Source organism: Ailuropoda melanoleuca, chromosome 16 (assembly GCF_002007445.2).
Source record: "Ailuropoda melanoleuca isolate Jingjing chromosome 16, ASM200744v2, whole genome shotgun sequence".
NCBI classification, from domain to species: domain Eukaryota; kingdom Metazoa; phylum Chordata; class Mammalia; order Carnivora; family Ursidae; genus Ailuropoda; species Ailuropoda melanoleuca.
In genome coordinates this window covers 23793716-23816276 of record NC_048233.1, presented here as the reverse complement: position 1 = coordinate 23816276, position 22561 = coordinate 23793716, and the positions used below count along the sequence as shown (strand labels likewise).

General features: G+C 46.5%; 2 protein-coding genes across 4 annotated transcripts in view; one reads left to right on the top strand and one right to left on the bottom strand.

The window, feature by feature from the left end:
* The window catches only part of SSPN (sarcospan), a 109343-nt gene extending 94194 nt beyond the window's left edge, over positions 1-15149 (bottom strand). The window contains exons 1-2 of one of the 3 annotated variants that reach the window (XM_034645197.1): positions 15015-15149; positions 8980-9079 (exon numbers count right to left, since the gene is read on the bottom strand). The gene's annotated coding sequence lies outside the window, so the exon portion shown is untranslated. Of the gene's footprint in view, positions 1-8979; positions 9080-12059; positions 12230-15014 lie in introns of those variants that run through there. The other 2 variants (XM_034645198.1, XM_034645199.1) reach the window with 2 other exon arrangements.
* BHLHE41 (basic helix-loop-helix family member e41) lies at positions 12416-18844 on the top strand. Its single transcript, XM_034645195.1, has 5 exons — positions 12416-12801; positions 12941-13004; positions 13330-13437; positions 13760-13871; positions 14333-18844. The coding sequence occupies exons 1-5, from the start codon at positions 12740-12742 to the stop codon at positions 15145-15147; spliced, it is 1161 nt and encodes a 386-aa protein (XP_034501086.1). The 5' UTR covers positions 12416-12739; the 3' UTR covers positions 15148-18844.
* Positions 18845-22561: the final 3717 nt, after the last annotated feature.

Sequence of the window (22561 nt, the reverse complement as noted above, 5' to 3'; positions counted from 1 at the left end):
CTGTTGGATAGCACCAACAGAAAATGCCTTCCACATAGAAAATGATTTACAATTAACTGGGTGATCAAAATTCACCCTATTTTCTAAAAAGTGAAAAGTTAAAGAAATCAAGAATGAATTTTCCAGGAGAAAAGAAACCCCCAGTAACTGCATACTTGGATATATTTAGGTATGTAGTATTCAAGGAGGGGACTAACATTTCTTGGGCATCCCCTATGTGTCAGACATACTGTTAGTCACCCTCACGACAGATATATAATTTCCTCACTGAATAGGTGCGGACCCTGAGGTTCGCAGAAGTTCAATGCCCTGCCTTTCTCAGCCAAACAGTCCTTGGCCAAGCTTAACCTTGCGGTCAGAGTTTCAGATGTTCCTTCTGCACTATGAACCCTCTCTTCTCTAAACAAAATCATGGCTGGTGAATGGAAAGGTCCCATGTGTCTCTGGATATTGGGGAAGCCTTTGAAAAGCAGAGGCAGTAAAGCACGAGATTGCAGGCATTGGCTCTGCGGTCACAGCGCCTGCCTGGAATCCTGGCTCTGCCAATTCCTAGCTGTGTGGCATGGACAAATTACTTGCTCTTGTACCTCTGTTTCCTCCTTTTATGAAGGGCATGATCACAGTACCTATCTTAAAGGGTTTGGGGGAAAGAAAGGAGTGAATATTTGTAAAACCCTAAAACAGAGCAGAGCGTGGCACAGTGTAATTGCAAGAAAAGTGCTTGCTGTTAGAATACATGGTATAGAGAGGAAATAAGTCAATATACCTCCCACAGCCAGATAACAAAATTTGAAACTTAATTCATCCATGTCATTCATGTAAAACCTGAATAAGGCTTTAACTTATGACAAAACATGAGCTGACAGCATTTCCCCCCATTCGTGCACAAATGTGGAACTGTGTAACCTCTCCGAAGGGCAGTCTGAAGAGTATGATTTAAAATCAGACAGTTGTGGCTGGGATTGCCTATTTCCAGCTAGCACATGAAGCAAAACTGTATCTCATTAATGGAAAATCACATTGACAGGTCTGGCCTTCTGTTTTATTATTATTCACCTATTAGTAAAGGATAATTGAAAGCAAAAGGTTTACCTCTCAAACTTAAAATATGTAACTTAATCTATCAGTTATTTTCCAACCATATTCCATGATACCCACAACTTTGACCAGGCGGCTCAAATCGGGAAAATAATAGCTTCCAGTTACGGCTTGCCTACAGTGTCTCAGGTGCTCCCCATGCCTTGTCCCCAACCCGTACTACAACCAGTCAGAAATAGATGCTACTATCTCTGTGCTACATTGGCAAAAAAACGACTCATTAATAACTTGCCCAAGGTCACACAGCTTTTCAGGGGAAAACAGTATTTGAACCTAGGTCTTCTTAATTTAAAGGCAGGGCCCACAGCACTCTGCCACTGTAAGCAGGATCATGCAATCGGAAAGGCGGCAGAAATGTGGGCTGTGTCTATTTCACGATCTTCGGTACATCTAAAGCAGAATTTCAAAAATATAACAAAAAACATAGGTTCCAGAAAAATCATTAGCATAGCTCTCCAAAATCGCAACAGACTCAGAATTTTATCTGCTGGATCACCCCTGACAGTGCAGGACTGCCGAGTATGTGTGGACTCCAACCCAGGCCTGCTGATGGCTTGCTATCGCCAGAGCTATGTTCCGTACATGCAGTCTGATTTTGCAACCCCATAATCGGGAAAATCAACACTGCCTGTCTGAATACATGATTAGAAGAATGGGACCTCTGTTTTTGCAAGTATTAAGTGCCAGGAGCACATGCAAAGTTGGTTTGTGGATGAGGGTCCAAGTAGTCCTGCCCATATTTCCAGTCCATCGGGGGCATGACTCACCAACCCAGAGAGAATTCCCCCACCTCAGCAGACTCTCATCCCAACCTGGAGTCTGCCCCCCCATTCTCGCTCCAGCTCTCTTTTGTCTCTCCTGACCTCTCACTCTTTGTCTCCTCTGTGCCTACCAGTTTGGCATTCTGATGGATTGGCTTCACTGGCTCTCCACCCTCCTACTTTGTTTCACAGTCTGAGGCTTGACTCCTATATCCTGGCACAGGGCTTGTTTCTTTCTGCACTCCTGGTAACCAAGCTCTTTGGCACTGCCCCAGGACCCCCTCCTGAGATCCACTCAGCTCGGCAGACCTGTAAATACAGCTTGTCACACCGAACTCTGGATCCCCTCCCCACTTCTGGCCTCTGAGAGCCATGCCCTGGGTGTCGCCTCCCCGATCCGTGGTCTCTGGAGCACCTGTGGAATTCAGCGGGACCGGCTCCAGCCCCTGCACTCTCTCCGCCCTCTGATGCACACTGCGAAAGGAAGTGCAAGTCTGAGAGTGAGAAACGCCAGCGCACCACGGCCATTAGGGAGCACACTGGCAGAGTTCACCGCCTTCTGGGCACAGAACATGTCCACCCTGGCACAGTGACCAACAGCAGTTCCAGAGGTCTACCCCCGACAGAACTGCCCGCCGTTCCACGAGAGACCCTGCCAGGCTGCTGGGTTTCCTGCTACATCAGGAGCACTTTATGATCCTTCATGTTGTCTACTTCCTAGTCTCTGCATGCCTCGTAAGGCCAAGAAAGAAATGCACAGTGCCCCCAGTGGAGTGAGGGTGCCCCTGCCCGTAAGAGCCACATTCATATAGGAAAGTCCTAGTGGGAGGAAGCGCCGGCAGGAGCCAACACTAGATCCCCCCTCTAGCAGGCATGAGGACTCCCCAAATGCTCTGGCTGGGTTACGACTTGTCATGCAAGCCTTTTCCTGGAACAAGCCTTCAGCTCATAGATGATTTGGTGGCGCCCCTGCAAGAGTCATTCAAGAAACAGCTGAAGATGACTGGATTAAGAAGTTGTGGTCCATATATACAATGGAATATTACTCAGCTATCAGAAAGAACGAATTCTCAACATTTGCTGCAACATGGACGGCACTGGAGGAGATAATGCTAAGTGAAATAAGTCAAGCAGAGAAAGACAATTATCGTATGATTTCTCTCATCTATGGAACATAAAAACTAGGAAGATCGGTAGGGGAAGAAAGGGATAAAGAAAGGGGGGTAATCAGAAGGGGAAATGAAACATGAGAGACAATGGACTCTGAGAAACAAACTGAGGGCTTCAGAGGGAAGGGGGGTGGGGGAATGGGCTAGGCTGGTGATGGGTAGTAAGGAGGGCACGTATTGCATGGTGCATTGGGTGTTATACGCAACTAATGAATCATCGAACTTTACATCGGAAACCGGGGATGTACTGTATGGTGACTAACATAATATAATAAAAAAACATTAAAAAAAAAAAAAAACAGCTGAGCGTCTGCTCTGTGCTTCCCGCTGTCCTGGGCACTGGAGACACAGCAGTCAACGACTGAGGGGCCTCTCCCTGAGGGGCTCACAGACTCGTGGGGAATACAGACACTGAAAAGTCTTAGGAGTCTTTCCAACAATATAAATGTTATGAACGAGAAGGATAATGTACAAAGGAGCTTCCAGAAGGAGACAAATCTGCTCTAGGAACTCAGAGGAAGCTTCCTGGAGAAAACGATGCTTCTGATGGCATTGGAAGGATTGGCAGGTTAAAGAGAGTTGAATGGGGCTGGAGAAGTGGGGAGGAAAGCATTCCAATCAGCTGGAACAGCATGAGGGCAGGGCCTGAAAGAGTAGAGTATACTGAAAAGAGAAAAATTGAAAGACGGCTGATATGTTGGAATATAGAAAGAGAGAAAGAGACATGAGAGTTGAGACTGAAGATGCAGGCGGGGGCCGAGTCTTATACAGTGCCTCTTAGGCCGCTGAAGCTTCATGGGTATGGGAAACAAAGGGTTTTGGTCAAGGGAATGACATGGACAGAAAGATGGCTCCATTCCTAAGCTAAGAGGGAATCAGGTGTGGTGGAGGGGGGAGGTGGGCATACACAATGGGTGCCAGTGTGAGATGCTCCACTGCCTTCTACACCTGGCTCTTGTCCCAGGTGAGGAACTTGGGAGTGACATTTTCCCCTCGCCCTTGCCCACAGGGTTCCTCCTTAGACTGTGCCAATCACAGGCCCCCATGCCAGATATGGAAAGTGGAAAAGACACACCATATTCCTTCCGTGGCAGCTGTGTGCGGATGTGAGGTTTCCAGAGGCTTCCAGGCAAGCTCCTGCAAGTCAGCCTCTTCAGCAAGGCAGACAGCTGAGCTCAATGGCATCCAGCTTTCCCAGACCCTTCTGACTGCCAACATTTCTTGGAGGTCAGTAGCAGTTTTTTGCAGTCTTGATTACCCCCGCTTATGTATCCAAAGGTTATGCCTGCTTCTAATCCCCCCGTTAAGTCCCTCCTACCTGAGATAGCTAACGCGGTTTCTGTTTTCCTTACTAAACCCCAAGTGCTAGGCAGTTAAGTTCTCATAGTATTTGGGTGTGAGATTGGGGGGGGGGCCTTGGTCTAGAGGGTAGGCACTGAGGACGGGGTGGGGGGGGACGGCCTCGATGTATGTTTAAGAAGTGGAATCTATAGGACATCGTTATTAATTAAATGGGGCAGTGAGGGAGATGAAGGGATCAAAAATGACCACTACGTTTTCGGCTTTAAGGTCAGGCAGTGCTGCTGAATTTGCCATCTGGTCCATATAGCTGAAAGGGATGCGGATATCAGGCTGCCCCAAACTGCCAGCCCAGCCTGGCCCCTTTCCAGATTGAAGAGCCGAGGCCAAGAAATGAACTAAGGAAACTGACAGCGTGACAGTGAAGAAGGTGTGCCCTTTTGCAGGATGTGAAAATCTGGAGGTTATGAGCCACTGTAATGAGCTACCATCTTTTTCAGAACTGCTCTAGTCTGCTCTGGAGCAGACGAAATTAGTTAAGCCAAGCTGCGTCCAAGTTTCGACCTGGCGCAAGGACCAAATAACTGGGGTCAGAGTGAGGGCGGAGGGGCTGGGATGGGGCAGGGGCTTCTTACCAGAAACCCCAGAGGGTGTGGAACACCAAGGAGGAAAACCAAATGTTAATCCGCGGGGCGAAGTTTAGATTCAATTTCCAAAGAGAGAAAGTTTAGACACTAAGCCACACGGAGAGAAGGTCACAATACGTGTCACACAATATGTGTCATAGAAGCTGACAGAATCCCAGACAGCAAGTCAAGAGCATGTACGGTGTTGTATATGCCTGAAGGGGACACTCTTGAAGGGGCATTCCCACTAGTACCAGGGAAGCAGGCCAGACTGGGGGCGGGTAATGATGGTCTAGGCAGCTTAGGGGAGCAGGGCAGACAGCATTTTCCTTGCCCTTCTCTCCATCCAAGAATGTTTTGATTACAGAACAAGGCTTACCCATAGGCTGAGGTCACTGACTATACTTTCTGGAATGATTTCTAAGGTCCCTTACTAGGGAAGCATTGCTGTAAGTGTATCTCACATGCACCAAAGAGGTGGCTTCTGAGTACTGCCTTTGAAACATGCATTGGCTTTAGGATAACGACCCGGCTTTCTTAGTGATTGCTCCTCTTTGACAAATTATGATCTATTAGATCGTAATGTCACTGAAGACAAGGTTCAGCATTGAATCCCTAATGCCCATCCCGGTGCACAGCCTCTATCAGCACAATTCGCATCCACAATTCGCATCCCAGAATTCCAACTCACACGTCAGGACACCACAGCACAGGCTCAGCAATGCATCATCCCACCATCTTCCTCATCTCTCAACAACTCTAACTGGCCTCTAGTGATGGCTCCCATGACCTGGAGGGGCTTTACCAAGGAAGGTAGAAGGCTGGGGTGGGGGGGGTCCCCTCCAGGGTTGAGAGGAGAAGATGGCTGTTAGAATCCTAGGCCCCGGCTGGTAACAACGCCCAGCAGCACATCTCAGGCCTCAGTTCCCTGTTGCTTGACTTCACTATTTACCACATGGCAATGACAAGTTACCTAAAGTCTCTAAACTTGAGTTTTTCCATCTCCAAAGTGGAGTTAAGGCGCCTAGATCCAAGAGTTGAGAGAACTAAATAAGGTTTGCGGGACAACTGCCTGAATACCTGGGCACACTAGCGTACCCCAGAGATGACTTCTCTGACAGGGTTCGGTTCTCCACTCCAGCCTCAGAGACTGGGCCCTCACTTCCGTCTCCTCTCCTCCCTCATCTACTCAAGAACCCAAGTCAGTCACAAAGCTCTTCTAATCTTCGGACCCTAAGGCCCTTGTGGGCTCCTCCAGGGTGGCTTGAAGTAGGGAAGAGCAGAGTCCTAGCGACGTGCCGGTGGACACCACGGGGAGGGGGGGTGCTGTCTTCAACCCAAATGCTGGGGGCAGAAGGCAGAGCTACGGAGACAGAACAATCAGAGGACAGATGCCGCTACACAAAAAGGAAGACCATCATTTCCCAGAAAACATGCAGCTGCAGTTTGCCTTCTACGGGAAGAAGAGCAAACCCTGTTAAATTCCCTCCCGAAGCAGATTTCTGTAATTATTAGCACTTAAGAATACAGATGTTAAAAAGCATGTGCTTAAGGACCTACTTAAGTTTGGGCAATTGCAGATGGAAAGACTGAAAATTTTCTGAAATTGGTATTAAATACCCTCACACAATAAAGGGACACTGCCAACCCATATGGCATAGAAGAGAAAAAAGGCCCGCTGACGAAAAAAAGAAGAGGACCCGGACAAGGCATTCCCTTTCATCAGACCACCACAGAGATGCTGGTGCCAACCCAATATTCATTCTCTGCTCCCTTTGTACTAAAAGAACCCCTACCTTATTGAAGAGCCCCAACTAGAAAACTGTACTTGTAGCACTCCTGTAATAGGATGGGACACAGATATAAGCAGAAGTTATTGGGTGAAAATTACAAGAAAAGTTACTGGGTGGAAATGATAAGAAAAGCACAAATGCAGCCCTCAACTGATAACACCTAGCCTAGATTTCCATCAGTTTCCTTATCAATGAGGATTATAAGTTAATATCAGAACCATATTACTTTTTTGGATGATTAGATATGAATTCTTGCTTTAAGTTAACTGTCGAATAAATTTTACCAATAGTTCTAAGTGTAGATTAAATCCTCCTTAGCTCGTCTTTTTGATGCTTTTAAAAAGTACCGGACTCTGTTAGCAGATGGCTCTCTGCACTGGGCAGACACCATCTGTAATCAGTATTCAAGGGCCATGCCTATAACGGGCAGGTGAGATAAATGGCTGTCTAGTACTTATTCCTAGTTGTGTTTCACGATGCATAAACATGTATCTCTTTGAAAACTTGCTACAGATTTTCATCAGCAGTAACAAGGGGGGAAAAGGAGTCTAAAGACCCCATCTTCGTGCAGCTTCTCTGGATTCCACTATCCAGCTAGTCCAGAAAAATCCAGAGAAAGATAGGGATCACTTTGTGGAAATCCTTATGGGCTTGTCACGTGTTCCTCACTCTACTTTTCCGGGTTCAATCAGAATTTTAAGCACATGGGCACCCAGAGAGACCAGGCAGACACTTAAGGAGAGGAGAGCCAAGGAGACCCTCCCTTAGAGTTGTCTCCCTCCGAGCTGTCTTTCTTATGTGATCACTCTAGGAATTTGAAGCATATCTTAAATTCAGGACAACCTGCACGAGTGTTTGTGATAATCACACAAATACAAAAACACAAAGATTTCTACTTCATATTACCTGCTCCTTGGTGCTATGTAAAGACGAGTAAGTGTATAAACTTCTTGAGCAGTGCTAACACAAATACAAAACGTGATTCATGTGTATGTTTACAACCACAAACACATTAGTTGGTAGTCTACAGAAAGACTTAACGTTCTTTTACAAATTAAACAGAGACACTTGTGCTGTTCCTGCTAATTTGCTGAGTATGAAACTGCAAAACCCAACCTTCTATTCTGGGATTTTAAATCTGGTGCCTTCACAAAATAGCATCATCAATATTTAAAAGTTGTATTTGGCTTCTAGTAAGTAGCACGAGGCTTCCCTCCCTTCTAAGATCCTTTTATGAGGTGGCCTTCTTTCTGTGTTGTGCATGACAACACTAACTTTTCTCCGCTGAGAGCAGTGTGCCCAGAGAGAGGATTCCAGGGGAAGCTTTCACTTACCCCTAATCTATCATCCCACTCTGCCCTGCACCACCACCACCCCCCCCGCCTTCATTTTAGCATTAACGGTAAACTTTTTACTTCAGATTTTTATGAACTCTGCTTCGTGGCATGCATTTCCCTTTTTGATGTAAAACGATGTCGAGTTGACTGTAAATTTTCTGTCCAGCACCCAAAACAGAGGTGATTAAGAAAGACATATGCCCCCCTAACGGGGTATTTTCACAGCAGTATGGGCAAGAAGACTCACACCGTCGGGCAGATCTGGGGTCTTTAAGGCTATTCGAGACGCACGCTTAGTTTGAGTCAGACTGGGAGTCCCCAAACACCCTAGTCACCTCCCCAGAGAGTGGCAGGGCTTGCAGAACCCTAGAGGCAGAAAACCTCTATTCTCTGTGGAAACTTTAATCCTCTCAGGAGAGTTCAGTTTCTGCTGGAAATCCAAGACTTTGCAAGCAAACATGATAAGACCTTCCAAAGTCACAGGTGAATATAATGAGCATAGCGCTCAGAATACTTACGTGGGGGTGGGGGAAGGGGGTGGGAACTGGGATAAGTGTTCCCTTTCATTAGCGTCTCTATAGGTAGTGATTTCCCTACTTAACCAAAGAAAAGCAATGGAAGCAGCTTCCCCCTCACCTATTAAAAGGACAAAGATGGGTATCTTTAATTGAAAGCAAGCCATCACAACATTCTCTAATTATAGGCTCAAAGGGGTTTCAAGCTCATGTTGTATCTCCTTGGCTTTCAGCAGGACAGCATTAAACCTTCCTAAAAAGATAAGACTCAACCTATTTTTAAACAGACCCAGAGAGGGCATTCTAGTCTTCTGTTCCTTTGTTAGGGGATTTTTTTTTCCTTTCTAACCTCACCACAGGTGAACTTTTGCTATTACTAACCTGAAGTCTTCACATTAGAGTTCGGCTTGGTTTGCTCCGTGGAAATGGTGAACAGCTGGTCAACGTTAGCCTTTTCTACACTGTAGTTCCATGTGTCCATCTGTATGAAATTATAACAATTAATTAAGAGATTTGGGTTTAAACCAATAAATTTGGAGTTAGATGCCAATGGAATCCCTCACTGACAAAAGACTGCCACCCTTCTTTCTCTCATACATTTCTTTCTCTGCCATCTATTCCAATGCTAACATCTCTGCCTTTCCCACCTCTCTTCCAACAATGCACCCCCCCACACACAACAACAAAAGTGCGCGCTGACACTGGTAAATTGCTTAAAACACCTGTGTTTTTAAAACACAGCTAGTTAACATTTAGACCTTGGCCCTATTACCCCACCAAGGGGTAATAATAGTTAAGAGCACAGACGCTGGAGCCCACTGTCTGCTTAAATCCTGGCTCTGGGAGCACAGGCACATTATTTCTCTCTCCCTACAAATCTATTTTGTCATCTGCAGAATGGGGGCAATAACAGGATCTACCTTATAAGGTTGCGGAAAAGATTAATGAGTTCATACATAAAAAGTCCCTAGAGTGGTTTTCTAATTGTAAATGCTATATAGTTGTTGGCTAGTGTCATACCCTCCTTGCAGCAAATGGACATTAGAAGGCTTTGAACGATGCCCGATATTCCAGAAGGCAAGAGTTTGAGAAAGGAGTAGGACTCAGGTTTTAAAGGAAGCGGATGAGCAAGAAGAGGTATCCAGGTGGATGATGAAAGAAAAAAGATAGAACGCAAAGAAAAGATCAAAGAAAAAACGGCAAAGGAAGAACACAAGCAGAGCTTTCACGGGGGGGGGGGGGAAGGTAGGAAGAGGAAAACATAAGGGAAAAGAAAAGAAAAAGAGAAATGAGTAAAAAGGTGGGCATGGAAAGGAAAGACAGAAGAAAAGGAAGACTGAGAATCACAAAGGAAACCAAAAATTAGAAATGACTCCCTCTGCAGTTTGGGCTAGGCGTCGGAAAGAGAAAGGAGTGCAAGAGAAAACAAAAATGTCGGGCATAGTACGGAAGCTTAGGACAGGATGAGCAGATAAAAGTGATAACACAAAAGGGTTCATTTGCAGCAACAGGCCTCTTTGTCTTCCAATGATGAGAAGTGTACATCCAAAATTAACACACCCTTGGTCCGCTAGTCTTCTTTCCCTTTTCCTCCTCTTCTAAACTGCTTTAGAGTCCGCCCCCAGAATTAGGCCCTAAGGTTGCCCGTAGTCAAATGTCTGCCTTATGTCCTGTCTGCTCTACCACAAGGCCAAGATGAAGTGATCCAGACCTTATTTTCACTAAAAATTCTATCTATCCTTTTCAAGGGAACATTTAGCTGTGGAACAAACACTTAATACCCTCTTCCGACTTCGAACATTCACAAACCTATGAGGGGTGGTTTCACCTTAAAGGCATCCTCCTCCTTCCCTTTTGGGCCAATTTAGAACAAGCGGAGAGTACTGCAGGCATATGACGCTTGTAGGGCATCAAATTGCCCTCCCCACTAAAGAGAATTAAGCATCCAATGACTTGGAAACGAGAGAGGCTGGATCGAGGTTTAAAATAAAGTCAGTATTTAAGTACTTCTGAGTCTTATCCTTATCAAACTGCCTATTTGGTGCAAACTACGTCTCGTATCTGAGGAAGTCGAGAGACCTTTAAGGGCCCTCTCCTGAGACGAAGTGGACGGACCGCGAGCGTCTCCTCTTGCCGGGGTGAGCTTGGGCCGCCGCCGCGGGAGTCACGAAGCCAGACGCGGCGCGTCTCCGCCCGGGACTCGGGAGACTGCAGCAGCGCGCGCCGCGGCCGCGGCCCGGGCGGCTCCTGGAGGCTGGGAGGAGACGCGACTCCCGCAGACACGTGACCGCCTCCCAGCCGCCGCTTCCCGCGACCCAGATCCGTCCCCGGAACCCGCGCTCTGCGAGGCGGGCCGGGGGACAGGCAGCGACGGCCCCAGTCCCTGCTGCGCCCCTGTGCGTGCTCATTCGGCGTACTTCTCCCCTCGGTTCACGCGCCGGTGGCAATAATGAAGGTTTCGGGGATAACCCAGGAGAACGTGAACCTTTCTCTTGCTGCAGGAAGGAAAGACCTTTGATTTTTACATCTATCTACTTATATAAGAGAAATCAACATATATTCTCTCCTTTCCACCCCCGGCAGAGCCGAGTAGCGGCAGCAGCGGGGCGGGAGCCCTGGGAGTCCCGCAGGACAAGCTTGCCCCCGGCCTCCCAAGGCCCCTGGTCGCCCGCTGCGCCAGGCGGCGTGGGCAGTGCGCATCTCTGGGCACCTCTTGGTAACTCTCGCTAGCAGTGAGTCATGCTCCCGGGATGGCTCTGGGGCAAGGTAACCCGGCTCGTGCTGGCTTGTGCTTCCCCGCGCCGGGCGCCGCTGCTACAGGGCGAGCGCGCGCGCGCACGGGTTCCCCGCGCAGTGATGTGGCAGCAGCGGCAGGTCGGATCACGTTGCTGGCCCTGTGCTGGTACCCGTTTGAGACAGGATTAAGGAGGGAGGCTTTGGAGGTGCCAGCGGTAGTAAACGTGGGCTCTGCACACTCCCGTCGTCTCTTATCACACAAGGGGGGGAGGTGTTGGGTGTGTGTGTGGGGGGGAGAACCACGCAGCACCACCCGAGGCGAAGAGGGGCGACGGAGTTTAGCTGGCGAGTGATAATGGTGCATTGCTTTTCCGCGGTAGCCCCTCTTGTGCCACCGCCTCCTCCCCCCTCCCTCCCGCCGCGTTCCTCTGGGAGCACCAGAGGCCCCAAACGTCGTCATCTGCTTCTGTGATTAGTGGCACCGCAATTCCGGCTGCTGCGGGAAGTTTGGGTGGCCCAGGGACACCGTGTCGCCGAAAGACACTTGGATTGCGACATTCTGACCCAGTGACTACATTTTAATTTATTTTAGATCCTTCAGGGAGAGGATTTCAAGTAGCCCCATTAGGGGGCAACCTCCAGCCAGGGCCAAGGGGTCCCCCCAGGCCACTGAGCGTTGAGCAAACAAGTCTCCAAATTTTCCTTCGGGACTGAAGTTTACCCACCGTGAATTTTCTCTTTCCTTTCTCTGGTCCAAACCACCAGTGGAGTCGGTGGCGAAGCAAAAAGCCACGTTCACGTTCCCGCACCGTAATGACGGACGAACTGAGGGAGTAGCATTTCCGAACCGAGGAAGCCCTGGCTGCCCCACACCCCCGGCGCCTCCTCCCCCCCTCCCCCAGCGGACTGCAACGCCTTTGGGAAGATGAATAGCTTGGCCGAAGTTGTTTTTCCTTTCCGGTGGCCCTGATCAGGTGTCCCCGCCCCCTCCTGCCTTTCGCCTTCCCTCGCAGCCCGCTCCCGACACCCCCTCCTGGCCCGGCCCCTCCTCCCCCGCCCCCCTCCGGGCTGGACCGCGGATGGTACGTTCCGCACGTGAGCTGGGTGCTGGTCTGGCCGGCGACGCGCGTGCCCTGTGGCCAAACACTGCCCGGAGTGAGAGCAAACTACCAGCGCATTGGGGCCGGCGCGAGTGTGCGTGCGTGTGTGTGCGTGTGTGCGAGAGAGCGAGCGCGGTGGGAGGGGGGGAACCAACTGCTTCACACTTTCAACACTGCACTGAAGAAGGGAGAGAGAGAGAGACTGGAGACGCACAGATCCCCCAAGATCTCCCAAAGCTATCGTCCCACAGATTATAGAACAGAACCCCAAAAATCGAAACAGAGGAAACGGACAGCGGTTGAACATGGACGAAGGAATTCCTCATTTGCAAGAGAGACAGTTACTGGAACATAGAGATTTTATAGGGTAAGGTGCACGCACTCTTGCGAATATCTGTCTAGGCTTCAGTTTGATTTTTTTTTTTCTTCTCCAGAAAGTGGTATGGAGCAGGCAAGGGCAGTGCCCCTCCCCGAATGGGTGCCTGATGCTGATTTCTGTTTTGCAGACTGGACTATTCCTCTTTGTATATGTGTAAGCCCAAAAGGAGCATGAAGCGAGACGATAGCAAGGTAAGTGTAAGTTTCCGATGTTCCTCATAACCTGCTAGGATAGTTAATTAGGGCCATTGATTTCACAGCGAAGCTCTGCCCGCAAATATATTCCAGCCCTTGAGCTTCCCCAACTGTGAATTTTAAGTGGTTTGCTGGATACTCTCAGGGGGAGATTAAACATCACACCTGAATTCAAATTGCATTTCAGAACAGTCCAGAGGAAAAGGTTTCTTGGGGATAGTTTATCACATAATATGGGGGGTTTCTGTGGGGGGGGTTATTGTTTTATCCAATAAATGTGTAGCTTATTGTTTTCTTTCTTCCATGATTGTCGTATATTAAGGATACCTACAAATTACCGCACAGATTAATAGAAAAGAAAAGAAGAGATCGAATTAATGAATGCATTGCTCAGCTGAAAGATTTACTGCCTGAACATCTGAAGTTGACAGTAAGATGCACATTTTCATTCTTTGCTGCTCTCCAAGGGCGTGTTAATAGCTTGGTACTACTCCCAGAGATATAAGAATAAATGTAAATATCATATGCCTTACAACTTGTGCTGTAGTGTAGAGTTTCCCACAAACTCAAGAGTAGGTGCTCACAGCTGAAGGCAGGAAATCGTGTATAACCCGTCTTCTGGAAAGCTGAAGAAGTATAGGAATAGTACTTCTTTCAAAGTGTTTAAGTTGCTGTGCTGATTGGAGAGCCAGTCAAGCCAAATGTGTGTTTTTAAATAACCAAGTGCCCCCTTCTCTTTTGCACCACTGCAGACTCTGGGGCATCTGGAGAAAGCGGTAGTCTTGGAATTAACTTTGAAACACTTAAAAGCTTTAACAGCCTTAACCGAGCAGCAGCATCAGAAGATAATTGCTTTACAGAATGGTAAGTCAGTTCAGGGAGGCCAACCCACCCTGATGAAGCCCGGCAGCCCACAGAGGGGCAGTGTTTAGGACTCTGCCCCCACCCCCACCTCCTTCCTTGGGTCTACGGGCTCACTCTCATTTGTTAAATTGCTTATACTTTCCCTTCATTGGAAAGTGCCCATTTCCCGAAGCATCCTAGAGGCTTTCAGCAGAACTCAGAGGAATCAGATTTTTATTTAAAGTGGCGGTTGCGCTCTCCACCTTGGTTTTTCAGCTGGGAGTAGAGCGCCCCCCTGCTCCCCACCCCCGCCCACCACCCCCCCTCGGCAACCGGTGGATTATATCACCCGAATACAGAGGAAAAACCGAGATCACTTTAGTCAATGTAGGGCCCACGTGATAAGCAGATGTTTTACCGTCGGTATTTTTCTTCTTGCCTCCATTCCTCTGCCCCCACCCCCACCCCCCTCCTCATCCTAGGGGAGCGATCTCTGAAATCGCCCATTCAGTCCGATTTGGATGCGTTCCACTCGGGATTTCAAACATGCGCCAAAGAAGTCTTGCAATACCTCTCCCGGTTTGAGAGCTGGACGCCCAGGGAGCAGCGGTGTGTCCAGCTGATCAACCACTTGCACGCCGTGGCCACCCAGTTCTTGCCCACCCCCCAGCTGTTGACTCAACAGGTCCCTCTGAGCAAAGGCACGGGCGCGCCCTCGGCCGTCGCCCCCGCAGGGTCCGCGGCCGCCCCCTGCCTGGAGCGCGCCGGGCAGAAGCTTGAGACCCTCGCCCACTGCGTGCCGGTCATCCAGCGGACTCAGCCCAGCGCCGAGCTCGCCGCCGAGAACGACACGGACACCGACAGCGGCTACGGCGGCGAGGCCGAAGCGAGGCCGGACCGCGAGAAGGGCAAAGGCTCCTGGAGAAGTACCTGTACCCGGCGGCGGCTGCCGCCCCGTTCCCGCTGCTGTACCCCGGCATCCCCGCGCCAGCGGCCGCCGCCGCCGCCGCCGCTGCAGCAGCCGCCGCTGCCGCCTTCCCCTGCCTGTCCTCGGTGTTGTCGCCCCCTCCCGAGAAGGCCAGTGCCGCCGCCGCGACCCTCTTGCCGCACGAGGTGGCGCCCCCTGGGGCGCTGCACCCCCCGCACCCGCGCGGCCGCACCCACCTGTCCTTCGCCGGCGCCCGCGAGCCCGGGAACCCGGAGAGCTCTGCTCAGGAAGATCCCTCGCAGCCAGGAAAGGAAACCCACTGAATCCTCGCCCCCTTTCTTAGACAGGACGAGGGTTCACACGGGATAATAATATTAATAAAACACCCTTAACGTTTTTAAGGGAGGAAGTGTAATAGATGCACGACAGGCTTTTAAAACAACACAGGTGTTTTGTGTACATTTGGAGTTCCTGTTTTGCTCAGCCCGCGCCACCCCACCCTCCGCACACTAACATCCCTTTCTTCCCCCACCAGCTAGAAAAGAACCTCTGCGATATTGATACTTTCTTCTTTAAAGAATTCGCCCAAATAAGTTTTGCCTTCCTTTAGGCCATGTTCCATTATCTTTTAAAATATAGAACCTAATTCTGGAGGAAGAAGGGTGTGCTCTGTGGGTGAGCTGATTGAACCAGGGTCGGGGAAAGGTGGCCGAGGAGTTGACCTCCAAAAGCCAGCGGGTAGTTACTCTCTGCCTGCCTGCCGCATAGCTGTCCCACCTGCTTTAGGAGGCTTTCCACAAACAGAATGAGGATCTTTTAGAATTGAATTTACTCTTCAGTATTTTATAATGTTCAGCTTTTTTAAAGGCATATATTTTTCAAAGAGGAAGTGAGGATGCAGTCACTTACGTTGCAACCTATTCTGAAGTGGTTTGAATGGTATCCCTTAGTAACTTGCTCTTGTTTAAAGAGACTCGGAGTTGGGCCGTTGTCAGAACTAAGTCAGGGAAGGAGATGGATGAGGAAGGCCAGAATCATTCTTGGTACATTTACTAGCACTTTATTGAGAAAGTGACCGTGAATCAATTGACGTGTCTTAATTGCATTCATATATATATGTATATATACATATATATGTGTTTGTGTGTATATGTATATATATAATCTATTTCCACCTTGTCATTATTTAATTCACCATGATCCTAAGTTTTTATAATCTTGCTGTAAAAAAAAAGGAATGTGCACTGAACTTAAACAAAAAAGAAAACAAATCCAAAATGATTTATCCTATATTCTGTTAAATAACGAAAGTGGAGGAAAGCATTAAACTGGTTAGTTTTGATTGGAAATGCTGTAAAGATGTGGAATGAAGCCCTGTGAGGCCTTCCTATCTCCAAGTCTATGTATTTTCTGGAGACCAAACCAGATACCAGATAATCACAAAGAAAGCTTTTTTAATAAGGCTTAAACCAAGACCTTGTCTAGATATTTTTAGTTTGTTGCCAAGGTAGCACTGTGAGAAATCTCACTTGAATGTTATGTAAGGGGTGAGACACAACAGTCTGACTATAAGTGAAGAAAATATCTGGGTCTTTTAGTCAGTTTGGTGCATTTGCTGCTGCTGTTGCTACTGTTTGCCTCAAACGCTGTGTTTAAACAACGTTAAACTCTTAGCCTACAAGGTGGCTCTTATGTACATAGTTGTTAATACATCCAATTAATGATGTCTGACATGCTATTTTTGTAGGGAGAAACTATGTGCTAATGATATTTTGAGTTAAAATATCTTTTGGGGAGGATTTGCTGAAAAGTTGCACTTTTGTTACAATGCTTATGCTTGGTACAAGCTTACGCTGTCTTAAATTATTAAAAAAAAATAAATACCGTCTGCAAGAAACCAGCTGGTTTAGAAAATTTTAGTATGTGAAGATAAACTAGAAATTATCTTTATATTCTAGTATTTTCAGCACTCCATAAATTCTATTACCTAAATATTGGCACACTATTTTGTGATTTTAAAATTCTTACTAAGGAATAAAAACTTTAATATACAAATGAGATTGTCTAATAATTAAAAAGACATGCTCAATTAGTTTTAAGGTATCTATGAATTTAGGGATGAAAGTTATTAATGTTCTCAGATATACTTTATTTGTCATTGGCTTGATATCACACGTTTCCAATTTCTTACAAGCCTCCAAGCTCTGGCTGTGTCTACCTACTTGTTTCCAATGTATCTCAATGAAAAGTGCAAAAGAAAAACCTACCCGTCACTTGCGTGGTCTGTTTATGTTAGACCCAGTTTGCTAATGTTTTTGATTGATGAATTTTTCACGTCTCATCTTGACTCCTGATAGACTTCTGTATGGTCTGGTGTTTCTCCTTTACTGGGTCCAGTATAAATACACTGCCACTTAGGGGTGCTTAACAACTTCTTGTATTTTTACTCCTTCTTGTATTTTTAGCTCCTTAACCTTTATAAAAGAATTCTCTTGTGGGACTTAATCATGGAATTCAAGGAAAAGAAACAATTACTTGTAGATTTTTCTCAGATTCATAACCAAATTTGTGATTTGATATGTGAACGATTGTCAATTTTTAGTTTCAATAACATTCTTCACAAACGCCTTGATTTTTGAAAGGTGTTGAAATAATAGTCAAAATTTATGAGATGTAGAAAAAGTGCTCCCTCTGCTGACTTACGGCAACCAAACTACAAGTCCTAGAATGTGGAGCCAAAGGAACCTCAGAGGTCAGTTTGTCCAGCCCCCTGCACTTTATAACATGAAGCCCAGAGATATCATATATCCCCCTAAGACCAAACAAACGGCCACCTGGAGCCAGCACAAGGGGACAGACCTACTGCATCCCCCAGTCAGTACACTACCTCCCACTATGGCCTCTTCAACCGCATAAACTGAAGTTGATTGGGCAGCATTCATGAAATGTCATAAATAAATCACAAGAACAAAGGGGGAAAATTACCATTTGAAAACTATGTAAGATTTTTGAGCATTTTATTGAGCTTAGAAAAATAATTGTCTAAATCAGAGCAACGGGAAAAAGTAGCATTTTAAATATTTTGAGCTACATTTTAAGGCCATAGTATAATAATATGTTTCATAACCAAAAAAGATTCAAAGTAAATCAAAGAACAATAAATGTTTTAGCATTTGTATAATTTTGGTATAATAAAGTAAAAAACCTTAGGTCTGGGCCAGATTTTCTAGGTCAGTTATTTAGTCCAAATGCCTACATACTTACATGGTAATAAGATAAAGTTAGTGAGGACCCGACTGCAAAATGATATTGTCTATGTGGCATCTGAAAATTTTTATTTTGGTAACTGATTATTTTATGAATTAAAATACTGGAATAATGACTCCAGTGATGATTCACTAAGGATGGTCATATAGCTGCGGTAGTGACATTTTAGCCAGAATGTGTTGTAATATATGTGATTTTTCTATTTAAGACAAATATGAATCATGAGCTAGTGACGCTTTTACACATACAATATACGTATAGTATTCATGCCACTTGATTTTGCATGCGTACATTTCTCAGCAAATGTTATATTGAATTGATAAGTGGCCTTTTCCCCACAAAGAACTAAGGCACCAGAACCTACATTTTAATATCTATTTAAAGTATGACTGGAGTTTTAGTTCCGATCATTGTGAAAACTATTTTTCATCTGGTTCTGTTATTGGCTATACAGGCCATAAATTTGGTTATTGCTCATCATCTGAGATTTGTTCAAAAGTATGTAAAAGAAGCCTCAGCCTATTTCCGAATATGTCACAGGTCAATCTTGAACCTCCCCATGGAAGGCTATTGCCAGTTCTGAGATCCTTAAAAGGCAAGGCTAGGCAAACATACTAAGGCCTTTAGATAGAAATGAATAGAGAGCCCTCATGAACCAATCAAGGCCATTATAATGCCAAAAGCTTGGCTGTACTATTGTGATAATAGTCTTTTACTTCAGATAGCAATCTGATGTTTTTCATTAAACAAAAATTCTTGATCCGACCCTTAGATCAATACCCATTGTTCTGTGTTGCTTTACGTCGCTCAAAATGGATATACAGTGTATGCTAAAGTCCAATGTAAGTTCTAGTTTTCCATAGAATTTAATTTACACAGAAAATTGTCACATATTTCCTGTGATCAGGATGAGATTTATACTAAAAAACGTGTTAGTGTGTACTTTAAAAACAGGCTCCTAGAAAGGAGTTGGACGTTTGTCTTATAATTGGGCTTCTTGCACTAGTTCAGTGATTCCATATTGGAAACTCTGAACAAAAGTAAAACTATACCTTTTTAAAAGTTGATGTTTTAAAATTCTGAATTCAGTGATGCCGGATTTATCCGGCCTCAGGGAATGATATGTGCCCCATGAAACAATGATTCAGGAAACTAAAGCTTCTATGTTCAAGGGCCAATATTGTTTATCTTTTCTTTTTTCCTTACGTTCTTTTAGGGGAAAGCTTATTAAAATATGTTACCCGTGTCCCCTAAAGTGTCTTACACATGTCTTAGCAATAAATACCCTCCCCATAGTTATCCATTCTCAATAAATCAGGATCACCATGATAAACATCACTTTTGCACTATGCATGTCACCTGGGAATACTGCGTCTCTGCTAAATTCCTTTTGAGTTCTTATATCTGCTTTTTATAGGTTTTTCAGTCTCTTTACTCATGATCAGGCTGCCAGCTGTCACTTCTTGCTGTATCAGAGTGCCTGCCTCCAACTCTTATCTAATTTGCTATCTCTGACTTACTGTGGCCTGGGAAACCATTTAACCAAAACCACACCCATCTGAAATGTGTCTAAAATTAGAATAAATAGGCTCTAACAGAAGTACCAGAGGGGCACTTTTCTAAATTGTGTGAGCTTGTAGAATCAGTAACACATTTCTCCCACCACCTTTCTTTTCTTCATTTCTTTTACTTTGCAGGTTCTCAGCAATATTCGCTATCAGAACACTTAGGCAAAAGCCCTCAAATATTTTATATATTTTTTTATTATTTTATTACATAAAAAAGCAGCCTGCTAATGGTTTATTTCACAACTAACCACAAAATAAAGGCATTTCCACAACCGAAACAAATTATTTTATTTAACGCTTCTTTCTCTCAGATTGATAGGAATAGGAGACCAAGGGCCATTAGTGAAAACGGATTCAGTATTTTGATTCATGGATGACTCTAGCCCTGCTTCTGGTGTATAATTTCCTCCACCTCTGAGTTTTGGAAATATTGGGTGGCAGGTCCAGCAAAAGCATTCTGGAGAACTGGGACGGAGGTGTGTAGGCCCAGATACTGCCTCTGAATTTAGACACACCCAACAGAGAGCTTCTGGTAAGAGTTTTCAGACTCCCCACGGATTGCAACAAACTCCTTTTGTCCATGAGCCTATAAATTCAAACAATGGGTATGGAGATACAGGCATTTGTTTTGCTCCTACTGTCTGTGAGGTGCTATGATAGTGCTGGAGAACCAAAGATTAATCATCTTCAAAGATCTCAAAGTCTAGTGGGGGTGACAGACCCACACCAAAATAAATTACAATGCAACATACTAAGTGCCATACAAAGGTGAATACAATACTAGGGGGTGAGGGGTGCTGCCTTCATCTGCGTGGGTCAGAGGACTAGAGTTGCAGCTGGGTTTCATAGAATGAACAGGTGAATGAGTCCATGGGGCCATCTCCAAGGAGAAGGTTCTGACATACTCTAGTTCTGTGCTGAGCACCAGGAGTTTAATTGGCTATGTTTGACGAAGGTCCCAGCACTGCTTTCCTAATTTCTCAGTCTCTTTAGAACTTGACTGCTGTACTGGCTTTCACCATCATCTCCTCCTGAGAACCTGAACCATGAGCTGGGACTGAGGGGTCATGGTGTTTCTTACTGCAAAGGGCAGCATTTATAGCATAATTTCTAATGCAGAAGGTGGGGAGAGGGGGCTAGTACCTTACAAGCAGCTTGGTCTCATCTCAACCATCTGCCTGTCTTACAGAAGAAATGAAGGGTGATTTCTTTTCCTTCAAGTAAGGGCATGATGATCCATCTTCTTCATTCAGTACCTGAAGGGGAAACGAAAGAGAGCAGTTCTAAAGGGAAACAAGGAATCCTAAGGTCTATTTTTTAAAGTCTCCAGGACAAAGCTGAAGCAAGCAACTAGTCCAAGGTCACGTAGCTCAGTAAGCGGCAGGATCAGGACTAGAACCAGACTTTTTGGTCCTGAGTCCACTGCTCTTTATGTTATTACCCCATAGCACTAACGAGGAGGGGACAGTCTGAGCTTTGCTCATGACGTGAGTTGAGCTAGTCCACGTGAGATCCTGAGAGGCAGAGAATGTGGTGTTAGTGGAGAAAGGAAAGATGGTCAGGTATTGCCTTTCTAAAACATGGCATAGAGCAGGCAATAATTGAAGATACAAAAATTCTGAAGACACAATATTCAAGGCCCCCTACAAAGAACCGTACAATTCCGCTGTCTACTCAATTTGGGAGACACCCCGAAGAGTGCCCTCTTTTGTTTGGAAGTCCCCACATAATCTGGTGAGATCTCCACCTCTGCCTCTACCCCTCCTACCTATGTGACTCTGGTTGAACTCTAAAGACTCTCCACAAAAGAAGGGATCAAAGCAAACTATGAATCTGGACAGAAAGAACATATAGAATTGAGGAAGTAGGAAAGAGCGCGATTTGCTGCAGTTTTTACATGGGATATTTTTAGGGTGTTGTAAACTTCAGCTAGTTTCAATTTGAAGCCTTTTACATATTGGTATGCACATGTGTATACCTAGAATATCAAATGTTTCACAACTGAAGTATTGAGTGTCCACCGTATAGCCCTGTAATAAACTTTGCTTCCATATGCGACTTTGAGGGTTCAGCATCGTGTTGAGAAAATTAGTTTTCACAGAACTTCGACCTGGATCCAATTCCTGTACACCTGTTATTTAGGGTAGTCAGAAAATATCCTATAATACCACATTTTAAAGACACCGGCTTCCCTGTACCTTAGGCAGGGCTTGGTTTTCGAGTATATAGTATGTTGAGCAAGGCTCGTCTGCATAGCTATACTTTAGCTAGCTGGGTGATCCTCATGTGACCGAACAGGTGAAGAAACCGGACTGTATGCCCGCACCCCTGGAGAGCTCTTGCAGAAGCAAGCGGGCGCAATGAAGGATCTATTTCTGAGCTCTGTGTTTGAAACGTACTCTTTTAAAAACTGGTAAACCAACTCTAGCTCCTTAAGTCGCCACACGGGCGCTGCTTGGTGGAGAATTAAAGCAGGGGGGAATAATGTCATCAGCCTCGAAATCTTCAAGGAGCTCTAGGATTGGAAAGAGAGGAGCATTCTTACGTTGCCTAGCGATAAATCTGCGGATGATATCATTCTCCCGGAGGCCGGCCTCCCCCTCCGGTCCCCTCCCGGCCGGCTTTCCTCCCCAGCCCCCCTTCCCCCTCCTACGCCGGGGTTCAAAGTACAGCCGCGCGGGGTGAGCTAGCCGGAGCCGGACGCGGCGCTGTCACGTGCGCCCGCACATGCCCGGGCGCACGCTGCGCGGCACGTGAGAGGGGGCGGGGCGGGGGCGGGGAAGCGCCCGCTCGGGGCTTTCCGCGCGTGCGCACTAGCCCCCACGCCCGCCGCCCCGCAGACGCTGGCGCGGGAGGAGAGGGCGGCTGGCGGGCCCGGGGGAGGACTGCAGGGCCGAGGGCGGGGCGGTCGGGTGGGGTTGAGGACGCGCCCTCCCAACAGCTGCGAC

Excerpts from the sequence above, each read along its gene's own strand:
- BHLHE41 (XM_034645195.1), top strand. The coding sequence starts at position 12,740 with ATGGACGAAGGAATTCCTCATTTGCAAGAGAGACAGTTACTGGAACAT. Across the intron at positions 13,005-13,329 it reads TGAAGCGAGACGATAGCAAG|GATACCTACAAATTACCGCA; the intron begins GTAAGTGTAAGT and ends TCGTATATTAAG. Across the intron at positions 13,872-14,332 it reads GATAATTGCTTTACAGAATG|GGGAGCGATCTCTGAAATCG; the intron begins GTAAGTCAGTTC and ends TCCTCATCCTAG.